Source organism: Eubalaena glacialis, chromosome 1 (genome assembly GCF_028564815.1).
Source record: "Eubalaena glacialis isolate mEubGla1 chromosome 1, mEubGla1.1.hap2.+ XY, whole genome shotgun sequence".
Lineage (NCBI taxonomy): Eukaryota > Metazoa > Chordata > Mammalia > Artiodactyla > Balaenidae > Eubalaena > Eubalaena glacialis.
In genome coordinates this window covers 147,705,609-147,720,349 of record NC_083716.1, presented here as the reverse complement: position 1 = coordinate 147,720,349, position 14,741 = coordinate 147,705,609, and the positions used below count along the sequence as shown (strand labels likewise).

At 36.9% G+C, this 14,741-nt stretch overlaps 1 protein-coding gene across 1 annotated transcript in view; it reads right to left on the bottom strand.

Annotated features, from left to right (window-relative positions):
* Positions 1-14,741, bottom strand: part of THSD7B (thrombospondin type 1 domain containing 7B) — a 787,061-nt gene that overhangs the window by 257,728 nt on the left and 514,592 nt on the right. Inside the window, exon 12 of the mRNA XM_061199619.1 lies at positions 12,444-12,638. Coding sequence (XP_061055602.1) covers positions 12,444-12,638 — 195 coding nt within the window. The remainder of the gene's footprint in view (positions 1-12,443; positions 12,639-14,741) is intronic.

Here is a 14,741-nt window from a genome sequence, read left to right as displayed (position 1 = left end):
TGGACAAACTGGAACTTATTTTGGTTCCTCTTATCAGGCAGCTCACAAATGCTGACAGAAACAATAGATTGAAATAAATGCTCAATTCATTTTGGAAAATTTAATCTGAGAAAAAGGTATGACTTGCACTTTGAGAGACCTTTTTAGGTTATGTATTTTAGAATACGACCTTACCTTACCAGTTGACTTTGATGGACCTTTTAGGTGTAATCCCAACTTGGAGTAATGACAAGGCAGAGTCAGTTTTCAAAGCTGTGAGTACTTGATCATCATGTTTAATGGATTCCAAGATGGCCTGTAACTTGACTCAACTTTGCTACCAACACACTTCCTCTAGATTTTTAAAAGTTTTCCTAGATCTAATAATTCCACTTTGTTTCCTTATTAATGGGTCATTAGTGAGAGTCTTGGCTGGTTATATAAAAAAAAAAAAATAGGCAGCTTTATTAGTTTATCTCCAGTCTTTATGGCTGTTTTGGAAATGCTTGCAATAAGCTGATGCACAGACTACTTTCTTATTGTCAGTTAGTTTACTTTACACACAGCAATTCTACAGTTGTCACCTGGACGATTGGCTTTATGCCTTCTGTGATGCTTATGGCCACAATAAATAAGGATTCCTGTCGGACCTGAAATGATCTTGTAGAAGCTTCGGCCACACCACTGTCCCTCTGGGAGGAAGTATTCACTTGCCTCTACCATTAGGGGCACTTCCTGAGAATAAATTTGAGGAGCAGAGCATCTATCACCACTGTGAGAATTTACTGCATGAGAGATACATCAATGGGTGAGGAGGCTTGGCGCCTTCTTATCAGCATTTAACATGTAACCCAAGTCTCTGGTGCTTTTCAAATGTCCACAAAGTACCGTTGTCTCCATCTCTTATATTTCCATTCTATTCTCAACACACTTAACCCTAGATTTTGAGTCTACCTATTCCTTAAAAGTACTTACTCTTGCCAAAGTAATAAAGTCATGAACTATCTTTTACATCTTATCTTTCAGACCCGATCATTCAACAATAGTTCTGAGTGTTGACTATGCCATCATTCTTGAAATATCTTTTCCAAGTTTCATCACACCTTACCTTTATGTCCCTCACCCCTACTCCACACCCTCACCATCTCTCTGGGTACACCTTCTTGTTTGTTTGTTGAATTCTTCTCCCTCTGTACCTCTCTTAACTGATAGGTTTCCCCAGGGCACTGCCCTAGATTCTCTTTTCTGATCCTACGCCTTCACCACCCAGAGTTTAAATAATCATCTATAACCTTTAAATCCCTAATTATTATCTTCAGCCCAGATTTCTTATTCAAGCTTCTGAGCCATAGACTGGAAATCTACACCTAAAGAACCCGTCAAACTCAACCTGGCAAAACCTACACTCACCTTCTGACCATCACAACCATTCTTTCTCCTGCATTTCCCAGTTCTACCAATATGACCGAGTCAAAAACTGGAGTGTCACATCTGAATCATTCTGTTGTGCTACCTGTATCTTTTTAACGACAAAGATCTATCATTTCAAATACCTAAATATCTCTTGAATCAGTCCGCTGTATACATTCTGACTGATACCACCCATATTTAGCCCTCCTCCAAATCCCCAGCTTAAATCACTATAATGGCACCTTCCAAGATCTTATTGCCACCATAACTCACTTCCTTCAATCTATTCCCTGCATTGCAGCCAGGACCAACTTACAAACCTGGAAATCTGATCACATGACTCATCTATTTAACACTCTCCAGTGACTTACCACAGCTCATGGAATGAAGTCTAGACTCCTCACCTTGGTCATCAAGGTTCCATAGGATCTGGGTCTATTAGTGTTTGCCTCCGACTGTGTTGCACCACTCTGCCTCTGGCATGTTATAAGTAACACTGAGCGTTTTTTAGTTCCTAAGAAGCTACTCATTTAACTGCTGGCCTTTGCATGTTCTACTCCAGAAATTGTCACCAGTTCTACCTTCCCGCCATTTCCTAGCTAATGACTATTTGTCCTTTAGGTCCACACTGATAGATCACTCCCTCCAGAAAGTCATCCTTGAATACACTCTTCATCTCAGTTCTAGAAGAGGTGTTCTCACGTACTTGTGTAGCATGTGGTAGGCAGGATGATGGCTCTGCAAGAATTTTTTACATCCTAATCCCTGGAACATGTGAACATGCTACTTTAGATGGCAAAACGAACTTTGTAGATGTGACTAATCTTGTGGATCTTGGGATAAGGAGATTATCTTACTGGGTTCAACATAATCACATGATCTTAAATTCAGAGAACCTTTCCTGGCTGAGTAAAGAATCAGAGGCAAAATAACTATGAAAGAATGATCAAACAGATGTAATGTTTCTGAATTTCAAGACTTTGGAGGAAGGGAGACATGAGCCAAGGAATATAAGCAGTGCCTAGAAGCTGGAAAAGAAAACATTTTCCTCTAAACCTTCCAGAAAAAAATGCTACCCTGCCAACATCTTGCTTATAGCCCCGTAAAATCTATGTCTGACTTCAGACCTATAGAACTGTAAGAGAATAAATTTGTTGTTTTAAGCTATCAAATTTGTGGCAACTTGTTAAAGAAGCAATAATAAAAAACTAATACAGCACCCTATATAACAGCTATTGTAGCAGGTACTATACTGTGTTGTAACTGTCCATAGCAAAACTCTATCTCTCATTAGACTGGAAGCTCTTAAATTAGGGTCATGTCTATCTATTCCCTTACAGTGTCCCCAAGGCCTAGCACACATAAATGGTAAACAAGAATTGTTCCTTGAATAATTGAGCAAAGTTTTTTAAAAAAAGGAAAAAAAAAAGGAAGGAAGAAATGGGAGAGAGAGAGAATAGGAATAAATAATAAAATGTTCATGTACAAAGTAACCAAAAGTTACTGGCAGAACAAATATTTTGTACAAATATATGCTGTCTCTATATTTGTGATATCCTTCTTAATTACATGGCATCACTGTTTGAAGAAGGCTTTGAGCAAGTTAGTTAATGTAGAGATGGTTTTCACAATAAGAAACAAATTACCAGTGGTCCTTAACTTTGATTACATTCTAGTCATAATCAGTATTAAACCTTGGATTCAGAACCAGCCAGTACTTTAAAAAAATATTTAAAAAATCAATCTCTACTACAACTCTAAAGATATTTTTTTCCTCTTAAGTCAGAGGGAAATTTGTAAATGATTCCACAGAAACACAAAACTACAATATTTAATAGGTATTAGTTACCCAGTTATTTTGAATCTATAGATATATATGAATAACCTAGATAGATTATACTATTTGAAAGATTATTTACAGCATTGTATAAACAACTGCTTTAATTATCACTAAATCTGAAATCTGTGATTATCTAGTTTGCATACAACACACAAAACACCCAGATATTAAATTAAGGTTTCTGGTTAAAAAAATGGAAAAAGAAAAATAAACACCAAAGATGGTCCCGTATACAATGAAGATGCTTGTACCTGTGTCTGAACGCTCTTCTGTGTGTGTCTGTGTTAGAGAGTCATATTGCTTTACAGTCTAAGCCCATCCCTTTTTACTATCATTCATGTTAGAAATTGCTTATTAAGTTTAATACCAAATTACAGGGGAGAAACCAAAACACAAGCATTAGTATCACAATAAAAATAAAGCTTGAGAAGTGCAGATTTTTCACTACGTGTTTTTCTACCAATGATACTGAAAACAAAAGAAGAGTGAAGAGTATTTTGCTCTCCATCTAAGTCTACAAAGATGAACCCATTGAAGTTGCTGACTGACAGTGATCTCAGTGTTTCACACAGAGGAAATTAAAGACAATAACAGGATGCTCTGTTCTTGGACAAACAGACCCTTAGATAGTTAGATGCATTTCAGGAAGAATTTAAATAAATCCCACTTCTTGTATCTTCCCATACACAGAAAAGCATTATGATCATTACCTTGAGATTGCTGTTCTTTGTGACTAGCTGTAAGTTTCTACCAAGATGTATGCTGACTGCATGTATTCCCTAACAGCAACAAAATCACATATAAACTAGCCTTCCCTCCCTACCTCTCTGGAGCACTTCCTCAGAGCTATCTGAGAGGCTGTCTCCTGTGCTAGAGTCCTCAGTAAGACCCTGGATAAACCTTAACTCACAACTCTCATGTTGTGCATTTTTCTTGCAGTTGAATGTTTTGGTGACCACAAAGGGACCAAGAGCTGACTTCTCTCCTTTGCCTGAACTCTACGAGTATCTGGAGCCTTGGTCCCAACATGGGCCCCTTGTGCTTGTCCACTTCCTCGGGGAGTCCAGACAACTGGGTATGTCTTGCCTGGGTCTTGGATCTCACATCTTGATTGCTGATTCTGAGTTTTATTTGGTGGTTGTTAAACTCCTTGCCATGAGGAGTAGGTTTTCCTTGAACTTAGGTTCAAGAAGAGGTAGCTGGGTTACCAAGTCGAAAGACACTGGGAAAAGTTTGCTCACTTGAAAGATACTGAGTGGGTTACCCCCGTTGAGAGACAGCGGGAGGTTGCTCAGTTGAAAGACACCAAGTGGTCTGGACTAGGTGATTAGGTTGGGGGCTAGCCTGGTGTCTTTCTTGAACACCTTAACAGAGTTTGTCTGAATAAAAGTGAAGATACCATGTGAGAGCTTTCAGCTCCGAAGATTAGGCACATAGCTCCTTCCAACCAATTGCAGTTTTCTCAGTCAACTGGGAAATTTATGGGAGTGGCAGAGGCCAGCCCTCACGCCATTCAGTGTGAGTAACCCACTCATTAATTTAAAGAAATTTGCTCTTGGGACGCACACATAACATTGGCCAACCAGTGCTCCAGTCTCCATGGAGATCTTATACAGCCAGGGGGAGAAACTGAGACCTGTGAAAGTGCTGAGATGACTCTAGGGTGCCACCCAGAGGAGTGAAGCTCACAAACGGCACACCAGCCCACCAGTCTTCAAGAGTAATTTTATCCTGACAAACCAACACTAAAATGGGAAACAAAGCCTTCAAATCAGAAGAAAGTGGTGCCAGATAAACCTGGCAGGGTATGAGTCAGAGGTTTATGTTTATAAGGACCTTATACATGCAAGTAGTTAATTGGGAAATGAAGGAAATGTCATCCTGAAAAAGGTCAAGATGGGACTCTCTTGACATTCCAAAACTGGCTTTTACATATGCAGTTAGAGGAAGCTGGCTTTATAAAACATCTTTTCAAAATTCTGACCCAAAGGGAATAGAAGTCCTTCTAGGAGGAGCTTACAATTATCTCCCTGAGCCTTTGAGATGTAAATGTTTTACCAGGTCCTCTCAGGAAACACTTATCTAGACTATCTCCAATTTCTGAGACTGAAAAAAAAAAGGGGGTGTGTGGGTGGGGGGGAAGAAGCCTTTTAAAACCCAAGTGAGTTAACTTATTCCAACTGTTATTATAAACTAGCAAGTTTTATATTGTAATACCCGATTCATGACTCAAGTTTTAAAATGAGGCTATGCGATCTCTGGTTGTGCCTATTTATATGTCTGTGTGTACATTATAGATATATGTTTCTACCTTTGGTGATGGTATTATCAAAATTAAACTGTAAAAAAGAACTATTTAATTGGCTTAAAGAAAATTAAATGCTTGCATACATTCTCAGAAATACAATACAAATTAACCCAAATGGTTTTTTTCAGATCACAATTGCCAACTGAAAACAAAATGCACAACGTGAGAGTTGTGAGTGAAGTTTTATTTGGGGCAAAATGAGGACTAAAGCTCGGGAGACAGCATTTCAGAGAGCTCTGAGAAACTGCTCCAAAGAGGTAGCGGGGAAGGTCAGTATATATATGATTTTGGTGAAGGGGGGTACGTGCAATCAAGTGCATATTTTTTTGCAGAAGGTTTCTGCTAGTCTCATGAAGGTTACTGCTAGTCACAAGCAGCAGATGTCACCATGAAGGATTTTAGGGCTTTTCTAGATATGAGGAGATACAAGAATTGGGTTCATAAAATCATCTCCTGAAAATATCTAACTATCTGAAGACCTGTTCTGCCAGTTTTTCCCAGAGCACACAATGCCTCATTCCTGATCTCCACCCTGAACACCTTTCAGGGGGTGTTGAAAGTCAGCAGCTACAGCAGCTCCTGATTTAATCCTTGTAGAGGTAGATGGCAAGTGCCAATGGCAAGTGCCAGTTTGTAGTTGACATGATCTACGATTAATCTCTACCCAATAAAAACAAGTTTGTTGGTTTAACTAAGAGAGTCCTATCTTTAGAGTTAAGAACATTATATGTAAAACTTTTATTGTATCTGTTTACTAAATGTCAAATAAGATCATATTATCTCTAACAAAATTTGTCATCAAGAAAACTAATGATATTTTCGTAAAGAAATTTAGATCCAAATGGGCTAAGACTTTTTTAGGTGAATGCTTTAAGAACAATTATGTCTTATTGTATGTCCACTTAAAAATAATTTCTCCAGATCTTTCGGTAACTTGAAATTTTAGAGTTTTACTAAGTTAAATTAAATGATGGGAATTCATTGAATGTCTAGATCATTTCCAAATAATAGAAAATACTGGGAAATTAATTGCTAAGCAAGTCTAAATTTATCTACTTTTGTCTTCCTATTTAAAAAAAAAACAAACCTAAAGATGTTTGGTTTATTGGTCACATGTCTCATACCACACTGAGGAAAAATTACACTGTGAAAAAATGTGTTTCTAGAGGTAATAGAATATGTTCATAAGTTTGCCAATCAGGCATGCTCACGTGACAAACTGTTCATAACTGCTGACTTCCTGGTTTTCGCTAGAGATTGGGGTTTTCGCTAGAGATTGGGGTTTTTAAGGGTTGAGAATTCTGATTAATATGTGTAATTAGAACCACTAAAATAAATTAAACATCTTTGTACGCAAGAAAACTTTTTCAAAGGGTAAACGAAAAGGAAATGCATTCTGTTAAGGGAAAACAAAGTAATTTTGTCCTAAAGAGAGGTTAAGAGAAAAAGAAAAAAAGAGCAAGGGAAAGCATAGGACACAATCTGGAAGAAAAAAGGCAAATTATAGGCTTATGAAAAGAAACCCTGAGAAAGAATTTGATGTATGACCAAGGCTGGCAAAGATTAAAATGAACTTAATTGGCTGAAAGAATTCTAATATTAAAAATAAGCTGGTGCAAAACTAGAATTTGAATTTCTCTCTGTTATGACCTCTAGCTAATGTTGACATGTCTCCGAGGGACCCTGAAACATCTCAAAGAAAGATATTAAACTAATTAGATTTGGTTTATTAAATTACATGATTAACATTGTTAAATAAATGATGATAAACCTTAGGTAATATTGTATGAGTAAATGTTATCAATATAAATATTCTAGAAGTTCTAGGAAATTCCTAAAATTCAGATGTCCTACTATAATGTTATCATAGTCCAATTATCTTAAAATGTTGTAACAGAAATAACCAAATTTCTTTGTCAATTGTAATCATATCTTTAACTATGACATTTTAAGTCTTTTTCATGTATAGTTATTATTTTACTCTGTTGCTTTTATTAAAATTTTCCATCTTCAAGAAGAGTCACAGAAGGACTTTTTTTTTTTTTTGACAATTACAGGTTTCTGATAGCTTTCAGATTATACTGCTGAACAGGGTATGAAATTAAAGAATTCTAATGAAAAATCTGATGACTTCATAAAATTGTTAACAGGAGATCAAGATCAACAAAACTTAATTGCATATGACTGAATGAACTGATGAATATGGTTATAATTTTTATGACTTTTTGTCTAAAATATTACTGTTTATCTTTGTTTTCTTGATATAAGGAAATCTTTCCTCTTATACTATGACTAACAACAATTTGATAAATTATACCTTTGTAAGCAGAATTGAAACATTTATCTTTTTCTCTCTTCCTGATCCCTCTAGAAGTGGAAACTCCTTATTCTTATTTTCATGGAAATATAGTTATTTGCATAAGTTCAATAAAAATCTCTTCTCCGTTTGACAGGGTATAATGGCAACACTGGTTATATTAACATAGCTTTGACTGGAATGCCTTATTTGAGAATATACATAGAATCGGATATAAGAAGTCAGCTTTAAAGAACTAAGATGGACTTTATGGAGCCATAAAGCCCCTTAGAGAAACAGCCTAGTACCTTATTTGCAGGGTTCCCAGCATCCTTATCAGGTGAATAAGAAAGGACCCTCAAGATATTTTGGGGACCTTGAGAAGGGAGGAATTCACCTAAACCTATACAGGTAAATCTGATGGCAAGTCCTAGGCATAATTTTCATGGCCTTGAGAAGCCTTAATAATGTTCAGTCAGGGACTGTTTATGACAAGCTTCAAAAAAACAAATTTAAAAGAGCCTATATAATCAACTGCTGTTCTTGGTACACTTATGTAAATAATTAGGCCAAGTTTATTGAAACCAGACTTATTTTGCAAACAAGTTAGTCTCAGTTTGACTATATTTGGTGGAAATGAGGATGACTTTAGAGAAAAAATATGTTTCAGTAAAATATGTTTATAGATATCAAGTTCTTGTGCTATTAATTATCTATAAGGTTTTGGTATTTACTGCCTGAAACTCACTTCCTAGATGGCTCCTGTTGCTATGTTACATTATCACAAAAGTTTAAGTCACTTGTTAAAAGAACATTTTTAGCTTGTTTCTGAAGTTTATCACAGTAATCTATGTTTGGATAAAGACCGGATACCCTATGACTACAACCAGAAGAATATATACTGGAAAAGACATCATTTAAAGGACTCTCTTCAGCTTAGATGGAAAGACCCTTATCAGATACTCTTAAGTAGCTCATGCACAACAAGACTAAAGGGAATTGACTCTTAGATTCATATTTCCCATTTAAAAAGGGCCCTGTACTGGACTGGTCTATAGAGAGGATTGCTAACCTCAAACTCACCTTGACACAATACTCAAACAGAAAAGAAACCATACCCATAGCAGGAAGAGATGAGGGCATCAGAAGCAGATAGTTATTCCAAGATGCCAGGCCGAATCTTGATTTCTTGGATTTTTACATGTGAACCAAATGTTTTTCTATCATGGGCACAATCCTATGCAAATTTTTAAAAATCTATCTCATTTTTTGGTTTATGGTCAATTACCTACGTCCAGTACTTCTGGTTCACCTTGGTGGATTTCTCCTCTCCAAGGATCTGATTGGATGGTCCCTTAGAAAATTTACTTTAACATAAATATGAATTTTCTATCAAAGTTACTCAAGCTCAATCAGAACAATGAGCTAAATTTAATTCAAAAAACATAACCTCCCACTTATCAGGAAGGACTCTTCCTCAATTATGGAATGGATTTATATGGGTAACACCAGGCAACAGTCATTTAAGTTTAATGACTCTGTTGGGCTTGTAATAGAACACATTTAATGACCCACATAAAAAAAATCAGATTTCTGCCTTAAACGATCTGCTCCCTAGTCTTGGTGATCTCAAGAACTGGTTTGATGCTGGAAGTTCATGGCATAAATCCTCACTATGACCTTATTAATACTTCTAGCTATAGAACTTGTATTCTGCTTATAAGATTGTTTATTCTTGCATTACCAAATCTACAACTGAGTCTCCAACAAAAGTAGTAATGACTAAGAGATTTGAAATGATTGATCGAATATATAGTTCTATATAGAATTAAATTGATCATAATACTGTAACTCTAGATATGGGAAGAAACCATCAGGGAGAACCATTTCCTGGACCATAAGAGACTAGTAAGACAGGTGGTCCAGAGACCTTTATGGTTACCATTAGAAGGGTCCAATTCAGTCATAGCACATTGAGTGGTCTATCAACGAAATCCTATGAAATCCTTGACATAGGGCCCTAGAACAAATTGGTCATGAAACGGCTCTCAAACTTTGGTTGAATTTATGACCAAAATGGGGGAACTTCCAACAAAAGAAGACCAAAGAGTATGTCATTCTCCATCCAAGTCTACAAAGCTTAACCCATTGCAGTCACTGACTGACCGTACACTCAGTGCTTCTAACAGAGGAAATTAAAGACAATAAAAGGATACTCTGTGCTTTGAACAAATAGACCCTTAGATAGTTAGATGCATTTCAGGAAGAATTTAAATAAACCCCACTTCTTGTATCTTCCCATACATAGAAAGCACTATGATCATTACCTTGAGATTGCTGTTCTTTGTGACTAGCAGTAAGTTTCTACCAAGATGTATGGTGACTGCATATATTTCTTAACAACAACAAAATCACATATAAACTAGCCTTCTCCCCTACCTGTTGGGAGCAGTCCCTCAGAGCTATCTAAGAGGCTGTCTCCGGGGCAACAGTCCTCAGTAAGCCCCTGGATAAACCTTAACTCACAACTCTCACACTGTGCATTTTTCTTTCAGTTGACACTACTATATAATTCATTTGATTGATTTTAACAACTCATGTATTTCATGAAATTAGCCAGTTGTTTAGGTGTCATCTAGATACTGAGACATACAAAGATCAATCAGCTAGGCAAAAGCATAGCAGTTAATAATTTAGAAAAGAAATTCTAAATATTAATGTAATTCTTAGGATAGAGTTTGCAAGGAAAAATATAACAGTTCTTCAGTATTTACCTTAAAAGTATATGTTAAATAAAAGTCGAATTCATCAAAATTTTGACAATTGATAACACAAACTGTACTGGTTGCAAAATGAATAAGTATCCTAGGATTTTCAATTATTTCATTCTCAGTTTACAGGTACAAAACATCATTAGCAAACCTTCAAGACAAAGAAAAAAAAATTGGCCATTAATTAAAAACTTTCTTTCCCTCTCAAGGAAATTCTCTCTCATCTCAAAGATATAGACAGAGTTGCTAGGATAATGGCTTCTGAAGGATTATGTAGGAACATGCAAACCAAGTTCCATTAAATTGCCCCTGAACTTGGAATTATTCCTGTCATATACATTCTATCCCATTATATTGTTAGAGAATAAGAAATTTGTTTTATCTTAGAAACATAAGCAATGTTGCATAAAATTATATATGAACAAATTTTTATAGAAGAAATATCAAAGTATAACATTTAATTTGATGTTTCTATTTGTGAGTATACGTTTCACCTGTACTTACAAATGGGCTCCTGATTTGTGCGCAGAAATCCTGTTAAGGGCTCTCATGGATGTTGTCAATCCATTAGAGTGAGTTAAATGTAAAACAATCTTGTATGCAATGCTTTCAAACAAAGGTCTTGAAACTGAGAGAATTAGCACTTGAATTGCTCATGAGAAAAAATGGTCATCTGTGCTTAATTCTTCAATGTCAACACCAATTTTATTAACCCAATTATTATTTTGGCATTTTCCTTTGATTCTTCATTCCCTGAATTAAGTTTTCTGCAAATATGAAAAAACATTCAACGAAGAGAAGTTCTGCCATATTTATCTAGATAAGAAGTAGGATATATTACTACATCAATTATTTGTATATTATAGGCAAAAATTGCTCTAAGACCTTGATTAAACTACTCATTGCTTTAATTTCCACTAAATTTCAAGGATGTAAATAGGACCAATAATTAGCATATACCACAAAAGCAGAATCTATGTATGTAATTCGATTTGTTTTTTCTTTTTTTGGCTGTGCTGGGCCTTCCCTGCTGCACACGGGCTTTCTCTAGTTGTGGTGAGCAGGGGCTACTCTTCGTTGCAGTGCGCAGGTTTCTCATTTTGGTGGCTTCTCTTCTTGCAGAGCATGGGCTCTAGGTGTGCGGGCTTCAGTAGTTGCAGCACGTGGGCTCTAGGGCATGTGGGCTTCAGTAGTTGTGGCATGTGGCTCTACAGTTGTGGCTTGTGGGCTCTAGAGTGCAGGCTCAGTAGTTGCGGCACGCAGGCTTAGCTGCTCCGTGGCACATGGGATCTTCCCAGACCAGGGATTGAACCTGTGTCCCCTGCATTGGCAGGCGGATTCTTAACCACTGCACCACCAGGGAAGTCCCTGTAATTCAATTTTTGCCTTCCACCACTAAAATTTTAAAATATCAAGTTACTTAAAAGTTAATGGCAAAAGATAATGACATAGGTGAGATCTGCCTTTGATGTTCTTCACAAATTAGAGACTGCTTTCAAGCTTGCTGAGATCCTGGCATGAAAAACACTAGAAACTCTGCCATTAACTACTCCAGGAAGTTGGTGGATATATTGCCATTTATGACTACAAAGATTATAAAGCTGTATAGAGGAGAACTTCATAGCTTTGGAATGGTTCACAACTTTCATTTGTTTCACAAGTATTAATTGAGTACCTATTATGTGCCAAGCATTGGCACTGAGGATGCATAATGGCAGGGAGGGGAGGGGAGGGGAGAGACCTGATACAATTTCCCATCCTTCTGGAACTTACATTCTCCTTGATCGGTTCAGGAGAGCATCACTTGCCTGAAGCTAAAGAATGAAAAGCACACCCTACCTGTGAGCTGTCGCCGTCTACTTCGAGTTGTTTCACAATTCGTGGAGCAGGGCGTAAACTTGGACCAAGCAGTGAAGGTGCAGTCATCATGACAGGGTACTGTACATTCTTGCACAAGGGGAGGCATGCCATTTGTCTGCTTGAGGCATTCCGTCATTTCTGCCGACTGGTTATTACCAGAGATGCATGAGACAGCTAAAAAAACATGGATTCTTTTGTTATTATTTTAATTAAATCAAGCTGCTGCTGGTTCTTGGATGAAATAGCAGAATTCCCCAATGTTTGAAAAGTTTGGTTATCACTGTGATTGCAAAAGGTGTTCAACATAGCTAACCTTATTTCTCTCTGGAAATTAGACATTTATTGTTGTCAGTGGAGGTATTTGAGAATTTAATTGGTTTCGTTATTAATCCAAACCCAGCATTGACAGCAACCAAAATAACATTCAGTAATTTTTTGTATGTCCTGCCTGTGAGCATTTGATCTCTAGAGATGATACAAAACTAGAAAAGAGAATCTGTAAAAGAATAATAATAGGAGGTCCACCCACATCTCTACAAATGGCCCAATTTCATTCCTGGATGGACCTAGAGTCTGTCATACAGAGTGAAGTAAGCCAGAAAGAGAAAAACAATTATCGTATATTAATGCATATATGTGGAATCTAGAAAAATGGTACAGATGAACCGATTTGCAGGGCAGGAATAGAGACGTAGACATAGAGAACGGACACGTGGACACAGGAGGGGAAGGAGAGGGTGGAACGAATTGGGAGATTAGGATTGACATATATACACTATCGTGCATAAAATAAATGGCTAGCGGGAACATCCTATAAAGCACAGGAAGCTCAGCTCGGTGCTCTGTGACGACCGACCTAGATGGGTGGGATGGTGGAGAGGGGTGGTGGGAGGGAAGTCCTAGAGGGAGGGGATATAGGTATACATATAGCTGATTCACTTCACTGTATAGCAGAAACTAACACAACGTTGTAAAGCAATTATACTCCAAAAAAAAAAAAAATCAACAACTGGAAAAAAAAAAAAGAGTAATAGGAGGACAAAAAAGGACAAAACCACCAAAAAATCATCTGAACTTCTCCTAGATTTGATTTTTGTTGACTTGTTTAAATGGCACTTATGTAAATGGCCCTATTTTTCACTTCAGTCAGTATTTTAAAAGGAATTTCTGCTTTCTACAAGTAAACATTTTTTCCCTTGCTAACATTTCAGGATCAGTTAAAATTTTTATTTATTTTTTTAAAATACGGCATAATCTATCCAGATAATCCCCAATACAAATATCCTACCAGTTGCAGATGTTTCTCACATACTTTTTCAGCTGGAATGTCTCCAGTCATACCATGAACTGATAATCTCAAGGTAAAACATTTTTGAGATTTTGCTTAATTTTTTGAGTCTTTGGACTAATGCCATTTATTTTATTAAGAATGAATGGTATTTTTGTGCATCTTTTTTTCACCCTAATTATGGACTCTAAGGATATATCTTTATTTTCTAGACCAGCATGTCTCAACCTTGGCACCACTGACGATTTAGATTGGATAATTTCATTTTGTGGGTACACAAGTGTGTCCTGTGCATTGTAAGATACTTAGCAGCATTCCTGGCCTCAACCCATTAGATGCCAATAGCACACACACCCTCCCAGTTTTGAAAACCAAAAATGACTTCACACATTGCCAAATGTCACCCCCAGTTGAAAACTACACTTCTCAACCGATTCCTAATCACGGACGTCTCTGAGAACATAGAGTTCTGATGGCATAACTTCAGACCTACTAAATCAGCATCTCCGGGGGAGAAGTCCAGGAATATTTTTGTCTTTAAGTGTCCCAAGTGGTTCTGATCCAGCCTGCCCACTGACCACCCACTTTTGGCATGATGCCTTTGGACATGGTATTTGTTAATGGATATTTGCTGCATTCATCATCCTAAAGAAACTATGGTTTAGGATCATTTTTATTACAGCTCTTGAAAATCTACCAAGTCACAAGGAATAAAGAGACCACAGCCTAGGAACAATGTTGTTAAGAACTCTTTATATACACTTCTTTAACACAGGGTAAGTATACACAGGGGCTTTCAGTTGCCCATTTCTCTTATATTCTGAATTTCTTTCTTTATTCTGAGCACAGCAGAGAATAAGTCAATCTGAACACCATTTATCCAACTATCTATCTATCTATCCATCTATCTATCTATTTACTGGTGAAAGCCAAACCTAGCTAATGCTTTAGGACAAAGGAATCAGCTAAGATGACAATGGATACACACA